This window comes from Taudactylus pleione, unplaced genomic scaffold (genome assembly GCF_031769625.1).
Source record: "Taudactylus pleione unplaced genomic scaffold, aTauple2 ptg000609l, whole genome shotgun sequence".
NCBI lineage: Eukaryota > Metazoa > Chordata > Amphibia > Anura > Myobatrachidae > Taudactylus > Taudactylus pleione.
The window spans coordinates 6,196,878-6,222,321 of NW_028285011.1; the positions used below are offsets into that span (position 1 = coordinate 6,196,878).

General features: G+C 47.5%; 1 protein-coding gene across 1 annotated transcript; it reads right to left on the reverse strand.

Moving 5' to 3' along the window:
• Nucleotides 1-1,150: 1,150 nt before the first annotated feature.
• On the reverse strand, nt 1,151-25,189 carry TXNDC9 (thioredoxin domain containing 9). The gene is made up of 5 exons (XM_088454124.1): nt 25,015-25,189; nt 16,563-16,773; nt 15,524-15,642; nt 14,904-15,158; nt 1,151-1,965 (listed from the first exon to the last, which is right to left on the reverse strand). Exons 2-5 carry the CDS (start codon nt 16,749-16,751, stop codon nt 1,842-1,844), a joined length of 687 nt encoding a protein of 228 aa, XP_088310250.1. The 5' UTR covers nt 16,752-16,773; nt 25,015-25,189; the 3' UTR covers nt 1,151-1,841.
• Nucleotides 25,190-25,444: the final 255 nt, after the last annotated feature.

The following is a 25,444-nucleotide window of genomic DNA, read 5'->3' on the forward strand; positions in this document are numbered from 1 at the left end:
AAAAAAGCACCTGGCTCTCTCGGGCACTTAATCTAAACTGAGGGCAGTGGGGTATAGAGGGGGAGGAGCCAACTTCTGTTATTAAGAATATTTAAAGGTGCCAGGCTCCACTCATCACCTGTCTATACCTCAGTGTAACTACAGTGTGCCCTAGTTGATGTAGAAAAATAAATACAGACGTTGTTATGAAGTGATTATATCAAACATATTATGGGAAAATTGGATAGGATTTTAGGTGCCGAATCAAAAGCTACAGGGCCTGAATCAGAGTCACACAGTTTGTTGCATATTGTCGCCACTGCGGTTTCGCTAAAAGACCGGCAATAATATGCTATATATTATATATATACATATATATATGTTATCTATATCCCTCCCGTGTACTAGCGTGCACCTGAATGTTCAAGCATTGAGACGCCCACTTTCAGAGTTGCTGCATGGTGCAATGCCGCGGATGATGCAAGCGATTCCACCATCGCATGCAACAGACACTTGCACGTGCCCTATGCAGGTGCAAGTGACTATACAGCAATATGACTATAGCCTCTGTGGCACTGCATCTGAGAACATGACTGATTTCATTGACACACCCATGATAGTCCCATAACACACCCACATCAAACAACTGCACATCATGACGCTGCTGCAGTTTTACTGTCTGAGACAGAAACTGTGGCGGTGCCATAATGTACAGTTGTTTCCTCCCACTGTCTCCCAGAATGCTGGTAACCACTGCCGGGCGTGACAACGTCACACCATCGCCTATGGCAAGAGGATGGTGCTATGAGCAGCAGAAGGAGAAGGGACCTGTCTGCCTTCTCAAGGAATCCCCCCAGGTCAAGCTGCACCCTTCTTGTGCAGTGGATGGGAACGCTTCGCAATTAGTATTTTGTTTGTAATCGATTTTTTATTTTACAACCATGGCCACACACCCTGAGCTCAGGGCGCCAAAAGGAAACTCTTGCCCTGAGCTCCGAATTGTATACAACTGGCCCTGCAAACACTCACAGGAAGTAATAAGCCTTATCACAAAATTCCAGTCCATGCAACTTACCTATGTTGAGCAGTACTTTTAAATAAGGAGTGGATCTTTCTTTTGTGTTACTCATTTTCAACAGAAAAATAGTTAAAACAAAAACATGAAAGGAAGTTTTAATTCCTCAGCCTCAAACTTTATTATTTCAAATGTGCATAAAAAAAAGGAACATTTTAATATGAAAAAGGTTTTCCATTGTGATACGGATATTTATATTAATAAGGCCCCGTTGTTCTTTTAGAATGTCGTCCATAGAATAATTTAATGTTGAAACATGTAACAAGTTTTTCACTCCACTCTCAAATCAGGGGAAACCATCACATGTTTACAGACACATTCCACTGTGGTGCGCGCAACTAGGAAAAACCTACTATGCAAAGGACTACAAAAACGTATAAATGTTATTCATGTAATAAATAATAAAGAGAAATGCAGACTCCTCGAATGCCTTATGAGTGAAAATGAACAAACCTTTCTTAAAAATACAATATCTGTAACCTCTGATGGGATTAGAATACTGTATTTTTGTTTTATAGTACACAATATTTAAGACCAAAAGTATAAAACTTTTTCTTAGAAAAGTCTTGCATTTAATGACTGTAGACAGTTTAGAGCAAATCTAATTCCAAAGCTTTAAAGCGCTAGGTTCAAGCAAGAAACAAAGCTTGCTTGACCAATACACAGAACAATGTGTCTACAAAACTGTAATGATAAATGTCTATTGAACCTCACAGGAGGGTGATGATGTGTACCCGATCCGGTCTTGGAGCCTTCTTCATGAATCAGGTCAGGTAAAGGGATATATCTATTCATCATCTTCATCATCATCTGAATCATACTCCTTTCCTCGTATAGTCTTCTTTTCCAATTTCTTGAATTTACTGCCAGAATTCTTCTGACATTGGAATGGGGGTTCCATTAGATTTCCACTACAAAACAAAATATAATTAAAAATAAATAAAATAAATTGTAGTAAAAACAGGATTTTGGTACTTCCCGATAAATCCCTTTCTCCGATTCCACAGGGGGCACTGGAGTTCAAGACAGTGGGGTATAGACGGTGGTAGAGCAGAGCCTGGCACTTTAAATAATCTAGACGTGTGACTGGCTCCTCTCCCTCTATGCCCCATCAGCCCCAGTTTAAGAACTGAGCCCGAGAGGAGACGGAGGACAACAGAAAAATTAGGAAAAGACCACAGAACGGAACAAGACCGACTGAAGGAGAACAAACGAACCCATGCAGTCACACAACCATAGAAGGAGCCAAACAAGACAGCAGGTACGCAGCGCTGGGCGGGCGTCCAGTGTCCCCTGTGGAATCGGAGAAAGGGATTTATCAGTAAGTACCAAAATCCTGTTTTCTCCTTCATCCACTAGGGGACACTGGAGTTCAAGACAGTGGTGACGTCCCAAAGCCAACCTCCTGGGTGGGAAGCGCGGAGAACTTGCTGATCCCTCGGCCAAACCAAAACAGGGACCGCCAAGAACCATAGGCCCAGCGGAAGCTGAGGATTAAGTATTGTAGAGCACAGGAGACAAACACCACTCCATGCTAAACAGTCATAGAAACTTCCGTAACGTACAGGTTAAGTCAAAAAGGAACAGAACGGCTGGTGAGAGAACATAGACAGTTGGAGAAACGTCAGAACCAGTAATCTCAACTGAAAATAGACCAAACCGGACCGTTGGTAGCCGAGAGCCCCAACAAGAATCCATAGAAGGGCCGTAAACGAGAACAAACTCGAGAAACCGTACTAGAGGCTAAACATGAAGCTGCAAGGTGCAGACAGCAGAATCCCAGCACAGCTGGACATAATCGTATATACAGAAGTATAACAATATCAATATACAGAGCTAAACTTGTCCACAGACTCCTAACAGAGTATGCAGGGAGTCAAAAGACTAGACCGAACAGTCGCCCTGAACCATCCTTGAGGTCCAACTACAACAAAGTTGTTAACCAGTGGAAGGGTTAGGCCATAGAAATCTCCAAAGAGTGGAGATCCCACTGGGCATGAGCCCTAGGCGAAATAGAGAGGATTGAGACTACAAGACCCTTCAGAGGGTCAGACAGCAGTACATCCCATTCTGAAAACAGGGATAAAACTTCCAACATGATGGAAGTGCCTAGTCAGTACCAACTGCTGGCCCAAACCCTACCAGTAAAAGAGCACGAATGCAACAGTCAACCAGGGAGAGCTACCAATATAGGGAAGCATCCAGTCAGCAAGGCTAGAGCACTAGGACAACCATGAAGGTACCCATCAGGTACCTGTCAGTGTGATCAAATATCAACAGATATAGAACAGAAAACCCAACCAGGCCCCCAGCGTGGAACATAGTGACTGTTACACGTCTATGTAAAGACGTGCACTAGCCCATAGGTGCGCTTCGGTCCATGACCCCAACAGATTCTATTAGATAGTGTCACTAATCCAATGTTGTAACGATGCACCCACACACCAGGAAAACTCTAAAGTGTAGAGCCAACTGATTAAAAGAGTGGATGGCTGCTAGGACAGCAGCTAGGGTGCATAAGGGAGAATAACACTATGTATGTCAGGTTGCATGAAATATGAGCATCTTCCTAGGCATCAGGTATGCGCTTACCTGTGAGCGACCAGAATCCCTTTGGACGCTATGTAGAATGTCACTGACCTTTACCATCACACAGCAACCTGCCACGTTAGGAATAGAGAGCAGCTTCAGTGGGCCAAGACCAATGCTCTACAGCACGGACATCCATCTGGAGATGTGCAGTATAAAATACTGTGGAAACTAGCAAAATGTTAGTGGAGACAAGAAGGTCGTAGAACAGGACTCTATACTTGAGCCTGTTCCATAAGGGATGTGTATCTGTATAGCCGTGTTAGATTATACATATACCCCTAAAACGGTCTGCTAGTGTAAGTACCCTTACATAAATATTTATAATGGTGAAGTGCGTATTATGCCCACCAATCTAATACCACCCAGGCACGACACTACCTATATTGGCAGGTGGCTCTAGGCCTTCATGATATGAAGTGTACACAAGGGCCCCTTAGAGACTAATTTTATTGAGATATGCGACAATAATATGGAGTACCAGAATTGATATTGAGAAGGGTACCTGTACTTAAGGGTACCTGTACTTAGACATAGAACGAGTTTGTCATCCAAAGTATTCATACAAGGAATGGGTGTCTAATAAGTTTGCTACCAAGTGCACCATTGTAAATAATAATAGGTCCTCCGAACGGGGCGCTGTAGATATAGACTGACGGGAACCGAACTATAACCCCAGGAGGGTGTAAGTACGTATCTTTATATACATGTGTGGACATACAAGAAGGCCCCAGGACATGTATAGGGTCCATACTGGTAGCAATGCCTAAGACTATCACTATGTAAGCCGCATCACATGACTAGTTTATAGAGCACCATATAATATGTATGGATCTAGCCTACAGCTTCTGGTAAGCCCAGGTGGCTTTCGCATGCGTGGAGGTATAGGTAAACCTAATGATTGTGGAAGTATAGGCATACCTACACACATACATAACAAGAGATATGGTAAGAACTTACCTTTGTTATCTCTGTTTCTACGAAGTCTATAGGGTCCACAGGGTTGACCTTGGGGTATAGGTTGGGAACCAAATCCGGGCACCACGCAGTTAAAGCTTTTAGCTCCCAGGATGCACTTGGGTCCACTCTCCCTATAACCCCACCCCCCAGCCAGAGGCACCTCAGTTTGTAAGTAGCCAAAGGCCGGAGGAGGAGAGAAAAAGAGAGAGAAAACTGGAACACTCTAGAACCATACTCACAGAAAAGGAGACGGGAAACCGGTGACCAGTAACACAGCCCATATGAAGCCAGGTGCGTCAGGGTGGGCGCCCTGTGGACCCTATGGACTTCGTAGAAACAGAGATAACAAAGGTAAGTTCTTACCATATCTCTTGTTTTCTACTTCAGGGTCCATAGGGGGTCCACAGGGTTGACCTTGGGGATGTCCCAAAGCAGTTCAACCAAGGGTGGGGACGCTCCTGTGCTGAGAGGAGAATCAGTCGCCAAAAAGGAAGCATCCTGAGAGGCAAAGGAAACCAATGCCTAGAACCTTAAAAAGGTATGGACAGAAAACCATGTGGACACCTAGTAAGGCAAAACAGCCGAGGCGCCACAACGAGCCGCCCACGAGGGTTACATGGCCCGAGAAAAAACAAGCCTCAACGACAGAAATGCCTACCCATGGGTAGGCCCCTGAGGAAGACATACGAGGCCATCCAGCCAACATTTCATTATAGGCCGGCCATCGTTTCCTGTGAAAACCAGAAACCGCAGACCACCAATAAGGAGTCCGAATACCATAAGGAACTTGAACGGATCATATAAAGCCAAAGAGGCCGGACCACAGTCAATGAGGCCACACCAGCCGAGAAGACTGCTGACTGAATGGCCGTACCATAAGTTCCACAATAATATGGAACCTAAAAACCACTCTAAGAAGAAATACAGGGCGAGAGCAACTCACACCCTGACATGATGCCCTCCAGAAGAAGAGGGAGCCACATGAGAACGCTCCCAATTCAGACACTCTCCTGGTTGATTTAAACACAATGAGAGAGAGAGAGCTTACACAATAGACCATGTAATGGCTATCACAACCAGCGGTTCCATTGACTGTCCCCGGAGGGAACAAAGAACCACTACTAACTCCCCAGGAGTCCCTAGGGAGGACAAGTGGAGGCATAATCCAGAAAACACTCCAAAGGATGAACTGGATACCAGAGCGGAGCAATTCCATATCTTAACCATACCGACAGTGTAGAGATCCGCACTGTCAGGAAGGCCAGGCCAAGGGTGAAACCCAAGCCAGCCGGAAGGAATGCCAGAATATCTGAAAATCCTGGACACCGGAGGATCGTATCGACAGGTACGATACCATAAGAATTATGTATGCCACAGTCCGTGGCAGATCCCAGCAAAGTCTGGCCTATCTGCTCTAAACATCTCAATGAAGACAGAGCCAGGGAAGCCCTAGGACCACAGTAGGGGCGCAGTCAAAGACAAATGATCCAGGTCCAGGGAAAAACAAGGACCCTGAGACAACAGGTCCAGATAGTGAAGCAGTAGGAACGGAGTATCGATGAGGAGACTCCGAAAATCTTAGTACCAGTGATGTCTGGGACGAACTGGAGCCCCCAGAAGGAAAGCCCCTCCGTCTAGAATTAAACTTCCGAAGACCTCGAGGAAGAAGGGAGACCGGAGGACACAGGTACACAAAGTGGAAGGACCACTTCACTGACAAAGAGTCACTGAAGGTAGCTTCAGTACTCCTGGAGCTGGACTGTAACACCGGTAATGTGTGATCAAGTCAGAAGGCCATGAGGATCAATCCCCTCAGGGAGGCCCCCTCTGCTCACCAAGAGTTGAAACCTCTCTTGGAGAAGAGACTAGTCCCCAGGATGCACGTCGCGACGGCTGAGGAAACCCGCTTCCCAATGGAGAGCTCCGGGAATAAACACTGCAGAGTTGGCCAGGAGAAGACCCTTGGACTATGTCAGAATGGATGACATACCTGACATTGCCACCCAACTACCAGTGTTGCCTAGATGGAAGTCACTGTTGTGACACTGTCGGACTGAACCTATTCAGGTTTACCGTGACATATGGGTTAGGCCAGAGTGAAGGTCCAAGACAGCCTAAAGTATCAACAAGTTAAGTGGCAGGGCAGAAACGACAGACGTCCAACTGCCCCGAAACGAATGCGGACCAGACACTGTCTGTAGCAAAGAACACCCTGGACGAGATGGCCATAGCCACCCGGACAGAGACCAACTCGCCTCCGGAGAAAGAATCATCGTTCGAACAGCGATCCGATGGGAAAAACTCGATCCATCTGGAGGGGAGTCAATTATGGCAAGGCCTGGAATGGAACTGAGCACATTCCACCCTACCAAAAGGTAGACACTCTGGTAGACCGCGCATCACAAAGAGTAATGACATATGTCGAATGCGTAGATATCCGCACACTCCAAGTTGAAGAGTGGAGATCTTGTCTTACGCCAGAAAAATTCTCAGAGTCTGAGAATCCAGCAGTGCTCCCAGATGAAGAAAACCCTGTGAGGGATGTAGGGAGGACTTTTTCTCCGTTGACTAATTATCTGTGCCGAGAAGAAGCCACGGTTATCCTGACCTGGCGGTAAAGTACCTTGGTGATCCTGCTAAAAGCAGGAGACCGTCCAGAGAAAGGAGCATTCGGATACCCTGAACAGGTGAACTGTCAGAAAATCCATAAGGCTGGTAAACCCCGGTGGAGTTGAGGACAGTCCCAAAAGGCAGAGCCCGAAAATTACAAGTGTTGCTGTGGCCCAGCAAACCTGAACCCATGCTGATGAGAGGGCTCTGTACGTACCCGTAGGTACGTATCCTGAATACTCAGATATACCCTAAAATCCCCAGGTTCCAAACGTCGGATGATGGAGCATGGACGATTCCACCTGAGTCCAGGCACCGTTGGAATCTGATTCAGGGATTTGAGACAGAGTATAGGCAAATGAGGACCAGTCGGTCACCGCCCCAGAAAGAAAGTAGAACAACCAGTCCCTCACTGAGATAGTGAGGTTGGCCGAAATAGCTCTGCTTACCACAAAGACTGTATAGCTTTCTGGGATTGTAAGGCCCTGATCAGGTCTGAAGAAGGGCCCGTGTAACAATGCCTGTGAGGAGGCTGCCTGAGCAATGAGAGGCCGTTGAGAATCAGTACCTCACTCTGGAAATTCCCCAGATGTAGACCTGTCCCGTCAGGCTGAGGGTATATCCTCAGGTGTAGAAACAGGGTCGTCCGGAAGTCCAGGACTGCTCGGTAACTGGATATGGTGGCCCCCATGGAGGCCGACAGCCTAAGAAAAAACAGGCCTTTAGGCTGACCCTGAGGACAAAAAGACTTAACAGAGTTAGTCCGAATGTAGTGGGAGTAGCTAAAGACGGTATCTCCCCATTAGTGATACTGCCAATGATGCAACGATCTTGTCAAGGTCAGGACCAAACAAGATCTTCCCCATGGAAGGAGTGTGCACCTCTGCTTTCCCATAACGCAGCCATAGGGTACTGCGGCGGATACAGACGCCGCCGAAACCCTGAAAGTTAGAAGACCGGCATCCCATGAGGTAATCCCACATATGACCACTGCATATTTTATGTGAGCGGCAAAAGATATTTGAACCTCAGACGTGTTGGAGGGGAAAAAACGTCACAAAAGCATCACCATGCGATGGCCATGGTAGGACGGGCAAAAGGCCCTGAAAACGAGTACATTGATTTCAGGCAAAGTTACCACCTACGGATCCGTAAAATCCGTCCAGGCCGGGATGGGAGGCGTATTAATGCCTGTAACCCGATGATTAACATACAAATCCATCCCAGAAGGGGATTTCCATTACTTGTGAGGACCCTCAGGGAATGGGAAACAGGAGGCCTTTGTGACTCCTCGTATCTGGCGACAGCCAGACTCCCGCTATGAGATCCACCCGCTGGGCAGAAACGGGAGATGTATGATACAGGTGCAGGATCGACATTCTCTATATCCAGAATGAACCTGGCTACCAGCCCCAAAGCAGGGATAATAATACTTGAAATCGGCTCCCCCCATGTGAGAGGGAAAGAGCCGAATATACCATCCAGTTCACGGCAGAGCCACTGGTCAGTAACCACAGGGCGTATATCACGCCAATTAGTATTTCGTATAAAACGACATCCACCAGGGTGGCCGTTGTGGTAATCCCTGCAAGGGGAATGACAGACCGATGTGGTATCGGAGGTAATTCATGTACTGTGAAAAACCCCGGCGGGGAGCGACAGTCTGTTGCACAGGGGTAAATTGCAAGAAATTGCGAGATACCCCGAGTTCAAAAGGGCAGTATGGTGAAGTAACTCCAAGCGAGTGACGACAATGGGGCCCGCCCGGCGATCCTCAAAGGAGAGGATCCTGAGAAATAAACCGCCCTTTAAGGGGGTCGTGCAAGGGGCCCCGCACCAGATGGTGCCGCATACATAAACCTTTCTGAGTTAAAATCCTCTGCACTAATTCCTGCAGGCTATGACTTGCAGGATAACAATAATGGGTGCAGTATCGTGTGCAATCTCCTGGTCAGATATATCTGACTATCTTGACGGAAATATTAAGCAGCGCCATACCGGTCCTGACTGACGCTAAGATTAGCTGCAGGGACCCATTATCAGCGTATGCAACTCACAGTTCCATCTAAAATATGGCAACGTGCAGCACGCAACAATATGTGACAAACCTCACAGATATTAACAAGTACATATATGTGAGGCCTCAGAACCACCCCAGGTACACCTGTATTAGGGCAGATAAAGAAAAGGGATAGATATACACTGACAGGTGAGAGAAAAAGCAGACAGTCAGCCCTAGCATAAGTCACATACAATGCAGAAAAATATATATACATACATAAGCATGACATATAATATACTGCACAATGTCGCTACATTCAACTGCCCAGATTCAGTGTCTGGGAAGGCTATAGCGCTGTGTACACTCACCCAAAATGGTCAGGTACGCAGGGGGACTGGGCTCACTGACACCCTAAGAGTTCTGCAGCACCACAGAGAGAAAATGGCCGCTGGAGACCTCAGAAGAAGCGTGGCCCGCGGAGGAAGCAGCTCAGCGACGCCAGACTGTATTATTGAAAGGCGCGCTGAGCTGAGGGGAGGAGCCGCTAGACAGGGAAGGCTTCCTCCCCTGGCTAGCAATTAACCCCCCGGGATGCCGGCTCCCGCTGCCGCTATAATCCCTGGTGGGCTGTGGACACGCGGGGTATGCCTCCATGGAGGGGGAGCCCGCCGCCACCGCTAGCGCCTCCGGTCTGTCCCCAGAGACCGGAGGCATAAGGCTGCATATTCACACGTGGATCACCGCAAGCGGTGACCACGCGACTTACCTGTCCCCGTCGATCCGGCAGCAGCCCAGGGATTCCTCCAGAGCCCGGCTAGTACAGACTCTGGGGTCCCGCTGCGATCCCCAGATCTGTACTGGCGTCGCAGCGCCGGCGGGGTGTAGGAGCTGCAGCTCAGACGTCCATTGGACAGTCTGATGCTGCCGCTCTGAAGAGTAGAAAAAAATAATAAAATAAAACTCTTTTAAGCTTAGGGGCTGCTAAGCAGCCCCCCTGCAGTAACGGTGACCCAACTCCGGCCGGGCACCAACTTAAACTGAGGTGCCTCGGGCTGGGGTTATAGGGAGAGTGGACCCAAGTGCATCCTGGGAGCTAAAAGCTTTAACTGCGTGGTGCCCGGATTTGGTTCCCAACCTATACCCCAAGGTCAACCCTGTGGACCCCCTATGGACCCTGAAGTAGAAAAATATATATATGAATATATACACACACAACTCAATCCCCAGGGAGAGATAGTGTAAAGCGGAGTTACTGTACCAACTACTGCATCAGGAGCGCCAGCCTCCAATCGCAGCCTCCCTCTATCAATATGCTAGGTATCAGACATAAAACTGATAAGAACAGATCCTACCTCTGCTCTTATGGTAAGGCTAAGAAGCGATATCCACATATGGATACGCATGTCTCTCTCTCTCTCTCTCTCTCTGTGTGTCTGTCTCTCTCTCTCTCTCTCTCTGTGTGTCTGTCTCTCTCTCTCTCTCTCTCTGTGTGTCTGTCTCTCTCTCTCTCTCTCTCTGTGTGTCTCTCTCTCTCTCTCTCTCTGTGTGTCTCTCTCTCTCTCTCTCTCTCTCTCTGTGTGTCTCTCTCTCTCTCTCTCTGTGTGTCTCTCTCTCTCTCTCTCTCTCTCTCTCTCTGTGTGTCTCTCTCTCTCTCTCTCTCTCTCTCTCTCTCTATATATATATATATATACACACATACATACATACATACACACGTGACTTACCTCCACTCAGGGAGACTGCTCATGAGCCGCGTGTGGCCATCATTATGCTACTGCGTAGGGGCAGGATATTTTAGCACGGTGCTGTCCCTGACTGTTTTTTCGGTCCTGGGACCCTTCTGTTACTGGTGTACTCGCCTTATCAGGTGAGCCATTTTATCTCCAGATGAACCCGTTGTATGTGCCACCGAATGGAGCACAGAAGATATAAATCTATATAGATGCACATGTGCATACCCTCTAAGGTAAGCACAGAAAGCTGGTGAAAAAGGTTTTAAGATCAGCCTATAATGTAGTATATGGGTTTCCACATATATGCATGGGAAGACTACTACCCCTCTCAAAGGTGAGCCAATGTGAGGCATAAGCCTGGGGAAGGGACGCAAAAAAGAGCTAACCCTGAGTGAAGGGTATGCTATAACCATAAGTTCTAGCGGCAGCACCAGAACAGTGGCTAATACTATACATTTAGGCAAGGTAGTTAGTATACCATGAGGTAGCTCAGACTTTAGATGAGGCTAGGCACCCTTTGTGATAGATGGGGTGAGGCAGTTCCAAGGGGGAAGTCTGACAGGGGGTAATACCAGGCGCTGCAATTGGCGGGACTGTGTCTCGTCAGCACAGCGCTACTAGCCGGGATGTGCACCAGCTGAATAACTGGCCCCTCTCAGAACCTCATAACGCGGTGTTATAGTTCAAAAATAAAAGGGGATTGGGCTAGTTCCCATTCTGCTAGCAAACCAGCCATCACTATACTCCTGTCATCCAGTGACAGGCATCCCTACCGTTTGGTATAACGTTAAGGATATTAGCCCTATGCTATAGACTAGCCAATAGGGAAGCCTGCTCAGTCCAGCCAGGAGCTGCGGGATGCGGCGTCTCCTCCTGAGTTTAGATGAGAGCTGCTAATAGCTAAGGCAGTGCTGCAAGCACAGGGAGTACACACAAACTCCACACAGCAAGGGCCGCAGTGGGATCTGAGCCCACGTCAGCGCTGAAAGGCAGTCATACCAACCATTATCTGTGTTATAGCGCAATGATAGCAGAACTGCGCTGCTCTATGTCAAGCAGGTCTGCTGTAGCTTTGACTGTGCCTCAGCTGCGTATACTAGCTCGCCTTCTGAAAAGGCAGACGCAGCGCTCCTGTTATGGAGAAATGGCGGGCCTCCGCGCGGTGCTTAAGAGGATTCTTTGCACTTGCTGCCCGAGCAACATAGGCTGTACTGTGGAATACAGGGCAAGAGGGTGCGCGGTGCAACGGAGACTCTCCCGCTATCATCGCACCACTCCCCTAACCAGAGACCTGACTGACCTCGCAAGCCATGGTTCCGTAGTCAGCGGTGCAGCGTCTCCTCCTGTAACAAGAGGAGGGACATTGCAGGTACAGACAGGTGCGCTGTAGCGGCGTCTAACGGCCACGCGCGGGAGATCAACCCGGCGCCGGTGTTCTTTGTAAGCACTGGCGCGGTGATTACAGACAGCCGCTGAGCGGCTGTTAGATAGCAGACAGCTGCGCTGAAGCGATGTCCAAGTGACCCCTTCAATGCCGTTGCCGGAGCTTCTACATTACAAGCCCCGGCGCGGCTACAATTATTAGCTTGTACAGGGAAGCCTGTTCCCGCTAATGGTGGGCGTTTAGCGCGCCTACACCTCCTGTTCCCCATCTGGGGAGGAGGACCCGGACTGCGGGCCTGTCAGCAGTCCGGGTCCTCCATGGAAATAATTGTAATTTATAACAGGTGCTGCACTGACCTTGCTACAGTGCAGAGCACTGAGGGGGAGAGCCCGTCTTAACGCTGAGCCACAGCTCAGTTACAAATAACACCGCTGAAATGTTGGGCACCATTATAACAGTGACCGCTAGCGGCATGTCACTGAGCCCAGCTAACGTCCACTGCTCCTGCTAATCAGGAGCAGTGGTCATACTTACGAACCACTGCGGCCGGGATGCTGGGCTGAGGGGGCGGCGTGGAACCCGGACACATGCCGGTGTCAGCAGTGGCGGGTCCTCGCAGGGTCGGATGACTCCAGTATGTGTGCCCCCTCCTTAGAGTCACCGGACACAGGCTGCAGTAGCCGTGGCTGTGCCCTTCCCGGCGGCTCCCACGTAGCAGGCAGACTGCCACAGTAAGCAACCTGCCTGTCCTCAGTGCTTGTAATAATAGCTAAAAATATAATTACATGAGAAAGGCTGGAGACAGCCTGATGTGCGACCGGCTCTCTCGGGCACATTCTAAAAACTGGGTCCGATGGGGCATAGAGGGAGAGGAGCCAGTCACACGTCTAGATTATTTATAGTGCCAGGCTCTGCTCTACCACCGTCTATAACCCACTGTCTTGAACTCCAGTGTCCCCTAGTGGATGAAGGAGAAAAAAAAAATATATATATATATATCTGAAAGATAACATCACTACTATTATACTATATTATCACCAGATTACTTCCATGGAAATAATTGTAATTTATAACAGGGGTGGACACGAAACCAGCCACAATAAAACAACTCATTCCTTTGTTTTAACCCTTGTACTGATACTTTAAAGATACATAATGCTGGTCTGTCACGTGTTTGTGTGTGAATATTGCCTTTTCAATGCCGTAATGATAGATTCTCTTTTGGGTCATTATAAAGTATTACTTACAACTACATAATTATTAACTATTGTTGCCTATGCTAGGGCTGGACAATACAAAACAGCCCTTTAGCTAATGAGGTTGTAAAAAAACCATCACAAAAACCTAAAATATTATTAAGATTTTAACTTTTTGAAGTCAATTGGCTCCTTACTATGTCCTGGAAAAAGATCAAGGAAAACCAAATTATGTTGAATTTAAAAAAAGAAAATGCATTTATTGGCAGGTAAAGAAAAAATAATCCTACACAGGACTAGACATGATTACGAAAAATGTAAGAGTATGGGGTCTATTCAGCACCACTAAATTTATACAAAAGCAGGTGAAAATGTAAATTTTCACCTACTTCTGTAAAAAAAAAAATCTGTGTAAGGGCCATTAATTATAAAGGTAACGGAGGAGATATCACCGATATCCCATGCTGACCTTTCAACCCTGATCTGGCCCGAGTCATCAAGCTCTGAAAACACTAAATTTTCAGAGATTGACTGCGGGATCATTCTCAATCTTCAGATGGCGTTTGCTCCCGCACAGTCCCGGATTGTGAAGAGAGCTTAATTCGGATCCCTCTGCCACTGCCCGGCTCCTTTCGCTGGATACTGGGGCTTTGTGCACCTGCGTATTGCCTAGTTAAGGCAGGCTCACTAGCACTGAGTCAGACTCAACAATGCTAATTTTTACTTACTTTACGCTAGTTTAGTAGCAGTGAAGATAATCACGGGAACAACTGGATTTTCAGATCAGCTGTCTCTACATTGGAGCAGTGATGAATTGCTCTGGCGCACGCCCAGCCCCCGATAATTAACAATGAATAGGCCCCTATAGAACATACCAATCCCCTTGTTTTTCATTACTCTTCCAAACAACCTTCGTAAATAAATTCCAGATGGGGAATACGTCATATGTTCAGAATAGTTATTGCATACATATTCATTTACTTTAGTTAGAAATGTAAAATGTATACAAGAAATATATACCACAATTATCATAATCTGCATGCTTCTTATTCTGGTTACTGAAAACTCAAATATTCTCCCTCTTTCCTGTTCATTATTGCAGCTTGTTCTGCGTTTAGGGCTTGCTGGGCCTGGTGGTGCAGGGTGTCCAGGGAATAGTATATTTGTACTGCGACTTTGCATGTGTGAAAGGGAAGAGATAGGTCTCCTCCACTGTGGAAGAAAACAATGGGGGTGAGGAGGTCTTCGGGTCTAAGCACCCGGGAGACCAGACCCTTACCGATAAATATTCAAGGACCAATAAAAACAGTGAAAAGCAAAAAGGGAAATTACAGTTGCAATAGGTCACACTATTATATATTCAAACTATTATTACCTGTACTTAATGATATCAGCACAGCCAAGTCTCCATTCCAAAGTCTCAGTGGTGAATTCATCTGTATTTCCCAAGTCAGTAAAACCAACCACGTAATCTTTTGTCTTTCCATCTTTCACTAATGCCAGAGTTGGGATGACTTTTATACGGAGCCTTTCACTTAGGAAAGGGGCTTTTTCCACACTCAATTTCAGGAACTTTGTTTCAATATGCTTCTTGGCTAGCAAAGCCAAATGTTTGTCCATGATCTTACATCTGGTCAAAGGAAACATGGTAACAAGTAAAGAACCTGAACTCAAAACAGACCCACAAGTCACATTATAAACATTTAAAATGCAAAACAAAATATGACAACATCACTATTCCACATTCATAGATGAGATTTAAATGCAGTAGTGAAGAAAGTAGAACGTATTTTCAAAGCCATGACATAGGCAGCCAAACTTCATTTTAGTGAAAATAGTAGTTATAATAAAAATAATTTGCTTAATACAATTGAACTGACATTTATAGGACTAATATGCCATTTGTATTATGATATTCAATTTTTCAATAACTTTTACTATACAATGAATAGTGACAGTAATGAACGATTTATTATAGTTCATATAATATAATACCTGAAAGTAGAATCTCTGTAAAAATGACAGACAACATTTTTACTTTCCTTAACTTCTTGGAAGAAGTCTCTCTCACTGGGTATTTCTCGGTATTCACCATGCCCTTTAGATATCCATTCCTAGGTTCAGAAACATTTACCCAAATCAATTAAAAAATACTGCAAAATGTACTCTTTTTGAATAGGACCCCAAAATGTTACCATCACTGACAAAACAGATTCGCTCCTCCCCTTCCCTGAATTTAATACAGCAGGGAGCTAAAACAGGGTTAGTCACAGCTAAATGACATAATGGAGTATGCAAATATAGGATGAAATGCTGAAGAAAAAAGGGGCAAAAAAGTTGTTCTAAAATAATGTTTACTGAATAAAATATGACATTAAATAAGGATTATCAAACTTTGATAGATATATTTTTTTTTATATATTTATATAAAAAAAAAAAAAAAAAGGGAAAAGAAAGAAGAACAGTTATAAGAATGATGCAGAACAGCTGAAGCACCTGCAATGAAAGCATTATATAAAATACACAAAATACACACTAGTTCCCACCTGACCCAAATCTCCAATATTTGAAGAGGGTATATGTAATAGGCTGCGGGCATCAGCGAGTTCCATACGAGACTGCCTGATGTTTTAAACTGGCAGTCACTTAAAAGGCAAAACCAGGTTGCTTTTGCCTATTAAATGACTAATTTAAAATATCGGGCAGTCTCGCATGGAACTCGCCGATGCCACATATACAAAACCATACCAGGTTTACACTCCTGTATATTCAAAGAATAGTGTAGTAATAACAATGGGAATATCATACTCGTTGGGAACGGTACAATTCTGTATGATACACAGAACAAGTAGAGACTCTTATTTCTATTTTTTGCACCCTAACATTTATGGTGAATATGGAGTGTTCGCAACAGGTGCATGGTTAGAAAGTGACTATATAGTGTACATGGTACATGGCTGGTAATACACGTCTGAGGGGGCTATCTGCAGCTCTCCCCTATGATGAAGAATGAAGTGTTTACCACATAAATCACCTGTTTTTGTTGCTGGGCCTTCTTTAGAGCTTCCAGACGCTTTTCTTTCAGAAGTTCCATTTCATCTTCGTCCATCTTATCTAGCTTTTCTAGCTGTGCATCCAGCTGTTCCTCCATCAATTTGGTAGTCTGTAATAATTGACTCTCCATGACTTTAGAGAACATCTGCACAGAAGCATCAGCTGCCATATTGTTTTTCGAATTCTTAAGTCTAAGTGGGACGAGAGAATATGTACATTATGGTTAGTTTCATTCTCTTTTTAAACAACATACATTAGAGTTCATTCTGAATTACCTTTCATACTTTCACAAAGTTACCAAGCTTATGCCAGCTATATGCATGCAAAATATCTATACATCCTTGCTAGAATATAACACTCATAATTTATCCCCAACACCTGGCAGCCTTGGACACCCTGCTTCAATGTCTGTCCTATATGTTCAATCAACTTCAGGCCAGCTCTCCAAATCTAGTTATTTTCTAATTCCGATTTGAGTAAGAGAAATCAAAAAGAGACCTCATGAGCCCATTGTGGATCTTACCCCTCCCCTCCTCTCCCTCTCTAAAAATGGATCAGTATGCTCCAATGTAAAAACAGGATTTTGGTACTTACCGTTAAATCCATTTCTCCGATTCCACAGGGGACACTGGAGCTTCATGACAGTGGGGTATAGACGGTGGGTTGAGTTGAGCCTGGCACTTTAAAAATCTACAAGTGTGACTGGCTCCTCCCCCTCTATGCCCCATCAACCCCAGTTTTAAAGAACTGAGCCCGAGAGGAGACGGAGAACAGACTGAAGAACAGAGAAGGAGAACAGGAAAAGAAACATCCAACATACTGACACACTGCAAGAACACAGCAGGCTGCAGTGATAAACAGTCACACAATAAAAACAGACAAAACTGCAACAGAACTGAAGCAGAACAAGCAACTGAGAACAGGCAAGAAGCACTGGGTGGGCGTCCAGTGTCCCCTGTGGAATCGGAGAAATGGATTTAACGGTAAGTACCAAAATCCTGTTTTCTCCTTCATCCACTAGGGGACACTGGAGCTTCATGACAGTGGGGACGTCCCAAAGCTACCCTCCTGGGGGGGAGAGTGCTGAACGCCCTGCAAGACACTACGACCAAAATTTGAAGCAGAAGCCGCAAAAGTGTCAAATCTGTAGAAACGTACAAAAGTATGAACCGAAGACCACGTCGCTGCCCTACAAAGCTGTGAAGCCGAGACACCTCTACGTGCCGCCCAAGAAGTACCCACAGAGCGCGTAGAATGCGCAGAAATGGATACCGGCGGTGGTCGAGCAGAAGCAACATATGCCTGACGAATAGTCAGACGAATCCACCTGGCCAAAGTTTGTTTAGACGCAGGCCAGCCACGCCGATTAGCATCATAAAGGACGAATAGAGCCTCTGATTTACGTAGCCCCTCAGTACGGGACACATAAATGCGAAGTGCCCGAACCACATCCAAGGAGTGAGAATCCCCAGAAGAGTCCGACAACGCTGGCACTACAATCGGCTGATTCAGATGAAAACCCGAGACCACCTTGGGCAAAAAGGAAGGCCGGGTACGAAGTTCCGCCCGATCTTCGTGAAAAATCAAGTAAGGGGAACGGCAGGACAAGGCTCCAAGTTCAGACACACATCTGGCCGAAGCCAGGGCCAATAAAAGGATCATCTTCCAAGTCAAATACTTCAATTCCACCTCCTGCAAAGGCTCAAAGGTGGATGACTGAAGAAAAGATAAAACAAGATTCAGGTCCCAAGGAGCTGTGGGTGGCACAAAGGGGGGCTGATTTCTAAGTACCCCTTGAAAAAAGGTCTGAACCTCCGGAATCAGAGCTAGGCGACGCTGGAAAAAAATAGAAAGAGCAGAAATCTGCACTTTAAGCGATCCCAAGCGTAACCCCGCATCGAGGCCTTTTTGAAGAAAAAGAAGAAGACGTGGTAAATGAAAAGAGGAAGTGGAGGATCCACGACCTTCACACCAGGAGATATAAGCCCTCCAAATGCGATGATAATGCGCTGATGTTACCGGTTTTCTAGCCCTAAGCATGGTAGGAATGACCGACCTAGGAACTCCATGGCTTCTTAGGATGGCGGTCTCAATAGCCACGCCGTTAAACGAAGCCGCCGTAAATCCGGGTACACACATGGACCCTGTTGTAGAAGGTCCGATCGTAGCGGAAGAGGCCAAGGTTCGTCTGCCAGAAGGAATAAAAGATCGGAGTACCAAACCCGACGAGGCCAATCCGGAGCCACTAGGATGACGGTGGACGACTCTCGTTTGATCCGCTTGAGAATCCGAGGGAGGAGCGGAAACGGTGGGAACAGGTACACAAGGCTGTACGGCCAAGGGATCAGTAAAGCATCCGCTCCCACCGCTGCCGGATCCATGGTCCTGGAGCAGTAAAGGGGTAGTTGATGATTTATCCGAGATGCCATCAGGTCTATCTGTGGCTTCCCCCATCTGCAAACCAGTTGATGCAAGACCTCGGGATGAAGGGACCACTCCCCGGGATGAAGATCCTGACGACTGAGGTAGTCCGCTTCCCAGTTGTCGACCCCCGGAATAAACACTGCGGAAATGACCTCTACGTGTCTTTCTGCCCACAGAAGGATGCGACTGGCTTCTCTCATTGCCATCCGACTGCGGGTTCCCCCTTGGCGATTTATGTATGCCACTGCCGTGGCGTTGTCGGATTGTATCCGAACCGGAAGTCCTCGTAACAGAGGAGCAGCCTGTATCAAAGCTCTGTAGACTGCCCGCAGTTCGAGAACATTGATTGGTAAGAGGGACTCCTGCTGCGACCAAAGCCCCTGGAAGTGATTGTCCAGAACCACCGCTCCCCATCCGCGGAGGCTGGCGTCCGTGGTGACCAAGGTCCAATTCCAAATTCCGAAGCGCCGACCCGCTAACAGATGCTCCGTCCGAAGCCACCAGAGCAAGGATATGCGGGTCCGGGGAGACAGACGCACCAGCCGATGCATCTGTAGGTGGGACCCGGACCACTGAGACAGAAGATCCAGTTGAAATATTCTGGAGTGAAATCTGCCGAATTGGATGGCCTCGAAGGAAGCCACCATTTTCCCCAGGAGACGGATGCAAAGATGCACAGATACTTTCCTGGGTCTGAGCACTAGACGAACCAGCTCCTGTATGGCTATGGCCTTGTCCCATGGCAAGAATATACGAAGCAGAACAGTGTCTAGAATCATTCCTAGGAACTGAAGTCTCTGGGACGGCATCAACTGAGACTTCTGGAAGTTCACAATCCATCCATGTTGAATGAGAATCTGATGTGTAAGGGACACTTGGTGTAAAAGGACTTCTGCCGTCGGAGCCTTGATGAGTAAATCGTCTAGGTACGGAACTATCGTCACCCCCCGAGAGCGCAAGTGAGACACCATGACGGCCATCACTTTGGTGAATACCCTGGGAGCTGACGAGAGACCGAATGGCAGGGCCTGAAACTGGAAATGAGCTTCCCTGATGGCAAATCTGAGGAAAGCCTGGTGAGGAACCCAAATTGGGACATGCAGATAGGCGTCCTTGATATCTATCGACACCAGAAACTCTTCTGCCTCTAGTCCCGCAATGACAGAATGGAGAGATTCCATCTTGAACCTGTGAAATGAAAGATACTGGTTCAAGGATTTCAGATTCAGAATGGGTCTGACTGACCCATCTGGTTTCGGAACCACAAAAAGGTTTGAGTAAAACCCTTGTTGTCTTTGTGCAGTGGGAACCGCCACAAGGACCTCGGCCAGCAAAAGTTTCTCGATCGCTTGACGCAAAATTAGTTGCTTCAAGGGATCGACGGGCAAACCTGTTGTAAAATAACGCCCAGGAGGAGTGAAAGCGAACTCGATCTTGTACCCTTGAGATACCAGATTTCGAACCCAAGTGTCTGGAGAAGTCAGTCTCCAAACCTCCGAGAAACGCTGGAGGCGAGCCCCCACCTTCGGATTTCCGAGATGGGATGGGAGCCCGTCATGCCACAGGCTTATCTGCTGGCTTGGGATCTGGACGGCGGCCAATATTTGCTTGACGTCCTCTAGCACGGCCTCCTCGCCCCGCTGAAGACGATCCTCGCGATCGTCCCTGAAATCTTGCCGATGCTCGAAAGGAACGAAAGGAAGGTCCCCTAAACGAGCGACGCGGAGGAGGTGCTGATGAAGGTAGAAAAGTACTCTTACCTCCAGTGGCCAGCGAGATCCATTTGTCCAGCTCTGGACCAAATAAAATATTGCCTGTGAAAGGAAGAGCTTCCACTGCTCTTTTTGACTCCGCATCCGCTTGCCAGGCACGAAGCCAAAGTGCCCGGCGAGCAGAGACCGCCGAAGCAGAAATCCTAGCGCCTACCTGGCCGATATCTCTGGAGGCGTCTCCTAAGTATACAGCAGACTCCTGAATATGTTCTGCCAAGGTAATCAGATCTGCCCGCGGAGTGCTGGATCTAAGACCCTCAGTCAATTGTTCCGCCCACTTTTCCACAGCCTTGTTGACCCAAGATCCTACCAAGGCCGGCCGGAGAAGTGCACCTGCGGCCGTATAAATGGATTTCAAAGTGGTTTCTAATCTCCGCTCTGAGGTTTCCTTCAATGTAGTAGCTCCTGGAACAGGTAACGTGGTCTTCTTTGACAACCGAGAAACCGAAAAATCCACAGGTGGCGGGGTCTCCCACCTCTTCCTATTTTCCGCAGGAAATGGGTAAAGAGAGAAAAAACGCTTAGGAATCTGGAATTTACGGTCCGGATTCTGCCAGGCTGCCGTCATCTGTTCATCCAACTGGAGAGAAACAGGGAATGTGACGGCCATCTTCTGTGACCTGGCAAATAAGGAGTCTTCTAACGATTCTGGAGCTTCTTGGCCAGAAATCTTAAGAACTTCCCTTATTGCTAGAATGAGTGCGTCAATACCTTGCAATGCCTCAGGTTCTTGTGAGTAAGTCTCTACGTCTGATTCGTCCAGCATCTCCCCTTCCTCCTGAGACGAGTAATCCGCTGCCGAATCCTCATCCGACTGGAGAACCGCCGGAAGAGCCCTCTTTTTAGATGAGCGACTTACCGTAGCTTCAGGAGCTTTAGACGCAGAACCCATCGCTTGAGCAAGGCTATTCACCAAGCGGACTAAATTCTGAGCCCACGCTGGTTCTGCTAGAAAAGAAGGGTGAGATGTGCCAGGTAGATCTCTGGCAGACTCCCGTTCCCTACGGGAAGCGGCTAATTCAGAAGAAAGGTCCGCCATGACCCCGGCCAAACTATTTATGAAGGAGGGAGTGACAGACTGCGTGTTAGCACTGTCTGCTTCACACGTCTCGCACAGGGAAGACCCTTCGGAGCGAGCATAGGTAAACTTCTTCCTGCACTTAGTGCAGGCAAACAGCTTTTGTGATGCAGTTTTTTCTGTCCTGGATGTCATCATGTACTCACAGACAAGCACCACATACAATTCAGGAATGCAGAAGAAGTATAGGGAGAAGCAGAATTACAATAATAATGCTACTCAAGTATGGGAGCAGACAGAGCAATAAGGGAGGAGCAGAATTTCAATAATAATGCTACTCAAATTGCAGGCAGAGCAGTATAGGAGGAGCAGAATTTCAAGAATAATGCAACTCAGTAACAGGGGCAGACAGGCATATAAGGGAGGAGCAGTCAATAGGACCAGAAAGCAGTTAAAACCACCCTCTGTATTTACAGACCCCCTGTAGAAGCTGCTTCCACCGCTCTCAGTCTTCTCCTCCCCCTCCGCTCAGTGCCTGCAGTCTCTCTGAGGCGCCACTCCCGTTCAGAGCACGCCAAACTAGCCCAGGCAGTGAAGGAGGAAGAGGAGGAGGGACCCATAAGCTCCTCCTCCTAATGGCCGCCGCTTTGTATGCGCGCGGCATACACTTATACAGTGGGACGTTCTCACTCTCCCCCTCTGTGTCCCCGCACTGACAGCGGCACAACCGCCGCCAGTGATAACCGTGCCGGTGCCTTTTACACAAGCACCGGCACGCAGAGGCAGGACTGCTGTGAGCGCGCCTACCTAACAGCCAGCGCTGGTGTTCTATCACAGACCCAGCAGATTATTTTCACCTCTCCTGCTAGTCAGGAGAGGTGTGCTACTCACCGGGCTGCTGCGGCCAGAGCGCTGGGCAGTGAGGGGAGAGCGGGGACCCGGACACAAGCCAGTGGTAGCTGTGGCGGGCCCCGCTGAGTCTGATGACTCCTAACTGCCTAAAGCAGCCTCCCCTCCATAGGGTGACCGGACACAGGCTGCAGTAGCCATGTGGTCCCCTCTCTGGCGGCTCCCACGATGCAGGCAGACTGTCACAGCTAACAGTCTGCCTGTCCTCTTGCTGATGACTCCTTTGATTCTTTTACATCTATATAAAAATTAATATAAGGGCTGGAGACAGCCCCTGTGCACCGGCTCTACTCGGGCACATTCTAAAAACTGGGGTTGATGGGGCATAGAGGGGGAGGAGCCAGTCACACTTGTAGATTTTTAAAGTGCCAGGCTCAACTCAACCCACCCTCTATACCCCACTGTCATGAAGCTCCAGTGTCCCCTAGTGGATGAAGGAGAAATATATCTAAGGTCGACCCACTGTGCTGATAATTTATTTTATACTAGCAAAAACCTCCTGTGTGCTCATAAATGTAATTTTTTCACTATGGCTGACTCCGTCATATACACATCCGCCGCCATTAAATAGTCTTAAACAAATTTTACTCTCTCGGTTGGACTAATTTGCTTGTCGGTTTGTACCAGTAGCTGCAGATTAACAAACAAGGACCAATCACCACTACTCAAGCACATATATATTCTCATCATAAGGTAATGTATAATACATTTTGGGCAATATATGAAGCTTTCATTCTCTGTAGGATTTTATACCAATACAGAAAAAACATCTTGGTATAGAATTTTAAACCTCAAACTATATTTCATTGTCTTTCATTTATAAGGCCCCACAAAGTGTCAGCAGTGTTGTAAAGGGTATCAAGTTCCGGGGGGACTTAGGGTTAGGTACCACCACAGGAGGGTTAGGTTTGGGCACCCCTGGGGGGAGGTTAGGGTTAGGTACCACCCCAGGAGGTTAGGTTTAGGGCACAGGGAGGTTATGGTTAGGCACTCCTGGGGGTAGGTTAAGGTTAGGCACCACTAAAGGAGAGTTTGGATTAGAGGGGGGAGAGTTAGGGTACCAGCACCAGTCAGGATTTCGACCGTTCAGACTTGCGGCATTGGGATTTAGTCAGACGGCTACTCTGCCGTTGGCATTTCATACCCAAACCGCTCTAGAGTATCATAATATTTTCAGGGCAAACCTAGACCAACAATTTCTTATTGAGAAATTTAGAAAAAAAAAATATTAATTACAGAAATAGTACTTACATGTCACCATGAAATCGGTATGTAATGCCGGCAGTCGGGATCCCTTCTGTCAAAATACTGACAGCGGCATCCCGATGGTTGTGATCCTGACAGGGGTCAGGTAAGTATACTTACCCTCCCTTCTTGTAGCATAACCCTAACCCTCCCCAGTTAGTGCCTAAACCCAAGTCTCCCCCCTACATGCCTAAACCTAACCCTCCCCCCCTAGGGGTGTCTAACCCTAACCTCCCCCCCCAAAAAAAACCTAATGCTAACCCCCCTAGGCTACCAATTAATATTTGCCACTGTGGAAACACAATTATCAGCTTGTACAGACCGCACCGTAACAGGGCTGACTTACCCCCTATACTGGTCACGTTCCAAAAGCGCATGATATCACGCGGAGCAGGCAGGGCAGCCAGCACTCATAAGAACAGTACTGATGCTGTCTGCATGCGGGGGAGCGCTGGGGTAGCACTGCAGCAGAAATTCTGGCAGCAGGCTTTCAGGCAACCCGCTAGCCAGATGTAGGGACTGTGGTGGGGCAGCGACGGTGCCACCCACAAGGCTCTGTGCGGAAGGACACACGTACACCCCTAGTTACAGTCCTGTGTATAGAGACAAGGTATCGGCATGAGGATTTTAAGACTAGATGATCGTTTTCAGCAGAATAAGAATTGTGTATGCTTGAAATCAGATGTTTTCTGGATCGTGTGCCCGGACTCTTCCCATGTGCCCGGACTTTTCACATCAGCGGACGGTCAGAGACCCTAGACTAGGAGCCCTTACTTTATGATAGCAGGCCCATACTGTACCCAGCTGTCGTATACAAGTCTGGGTGTGTGTGTGTAAAATATATATATATATATATATATATATATATATATATGTGCAGCGGGGAGCTGGGTGGGCAAGGCGCCACTGAGATAGGGGAAGGTGGGGGCTGCACAGTGCGACATGCGGAGAGGGAGCTGATGACAAAAGCTCTTGTGCAGATCTCTGAGCATAGGCCCCAATGTAACCTGCAACCTCATGGGTTTACCCGCTAGTTCCTCGTCTTCCAGTGCCCCTGGCATTACCTGCTAGCTGCCCGCTCCTGCTACCGCTGCTTCCCGTTCCCGGCCACTCCCACCAACACCGACTACTGTCAGGGAGACCAAGCGATCACTAGCAAGTCTGCGCAGCAGAGGGAGGGCGCATGGATGACGACACCTGGGCGCCCTCAGCGTGGTCACGCCCACACCACGTTACGCAATACACGGCGCCACTTTTGTTGCTGGCGCACAATTTATATTTAGGACACCAACGTAATCTTTAATATGTGTCCTCATTAATCCAGCCTGGCAATACTCGGGGCATGTTATGTCATACCAACTCGCTATGGTGATAATTTGCTCATTAATGGTAGAATGTGTGCGGCGCCTGCCTCTTACACGTGCAAGCAGCCATCTTGGTACACCCTGTGCATGTTGGCAGCCAGCCATCACACAAAGCCGGCCTGGCTCGCTA

What these genes read in the sequence shown, in the direction of transcription:
- TXNDC9 (XM_088454124.1), bottom strand. Translation starts at nt 16,751, where the DNA reads ATGGCAGCTGATGCTTCTGTGCAGATGTTCTCTAAAGTCATGGAGAGT. An exon ending in TACAGAGATTCTACTTTCAG is followed by an intron (nt 15,159 to 15,523) that starts GTATTATATTAT and finishes TCCTTTGACCAG; the next exon opens with ATGTAAGATCATGGACAAAC. An exon ending in GCTGATATCATTAAGTACAG is followed by an intron (nt 1,966 to 14,903) that starts GTAATAATAGTT and finishes TTTGTTTTGTAG; the next exon opens with TGGAAATCTAATGGAACCCC.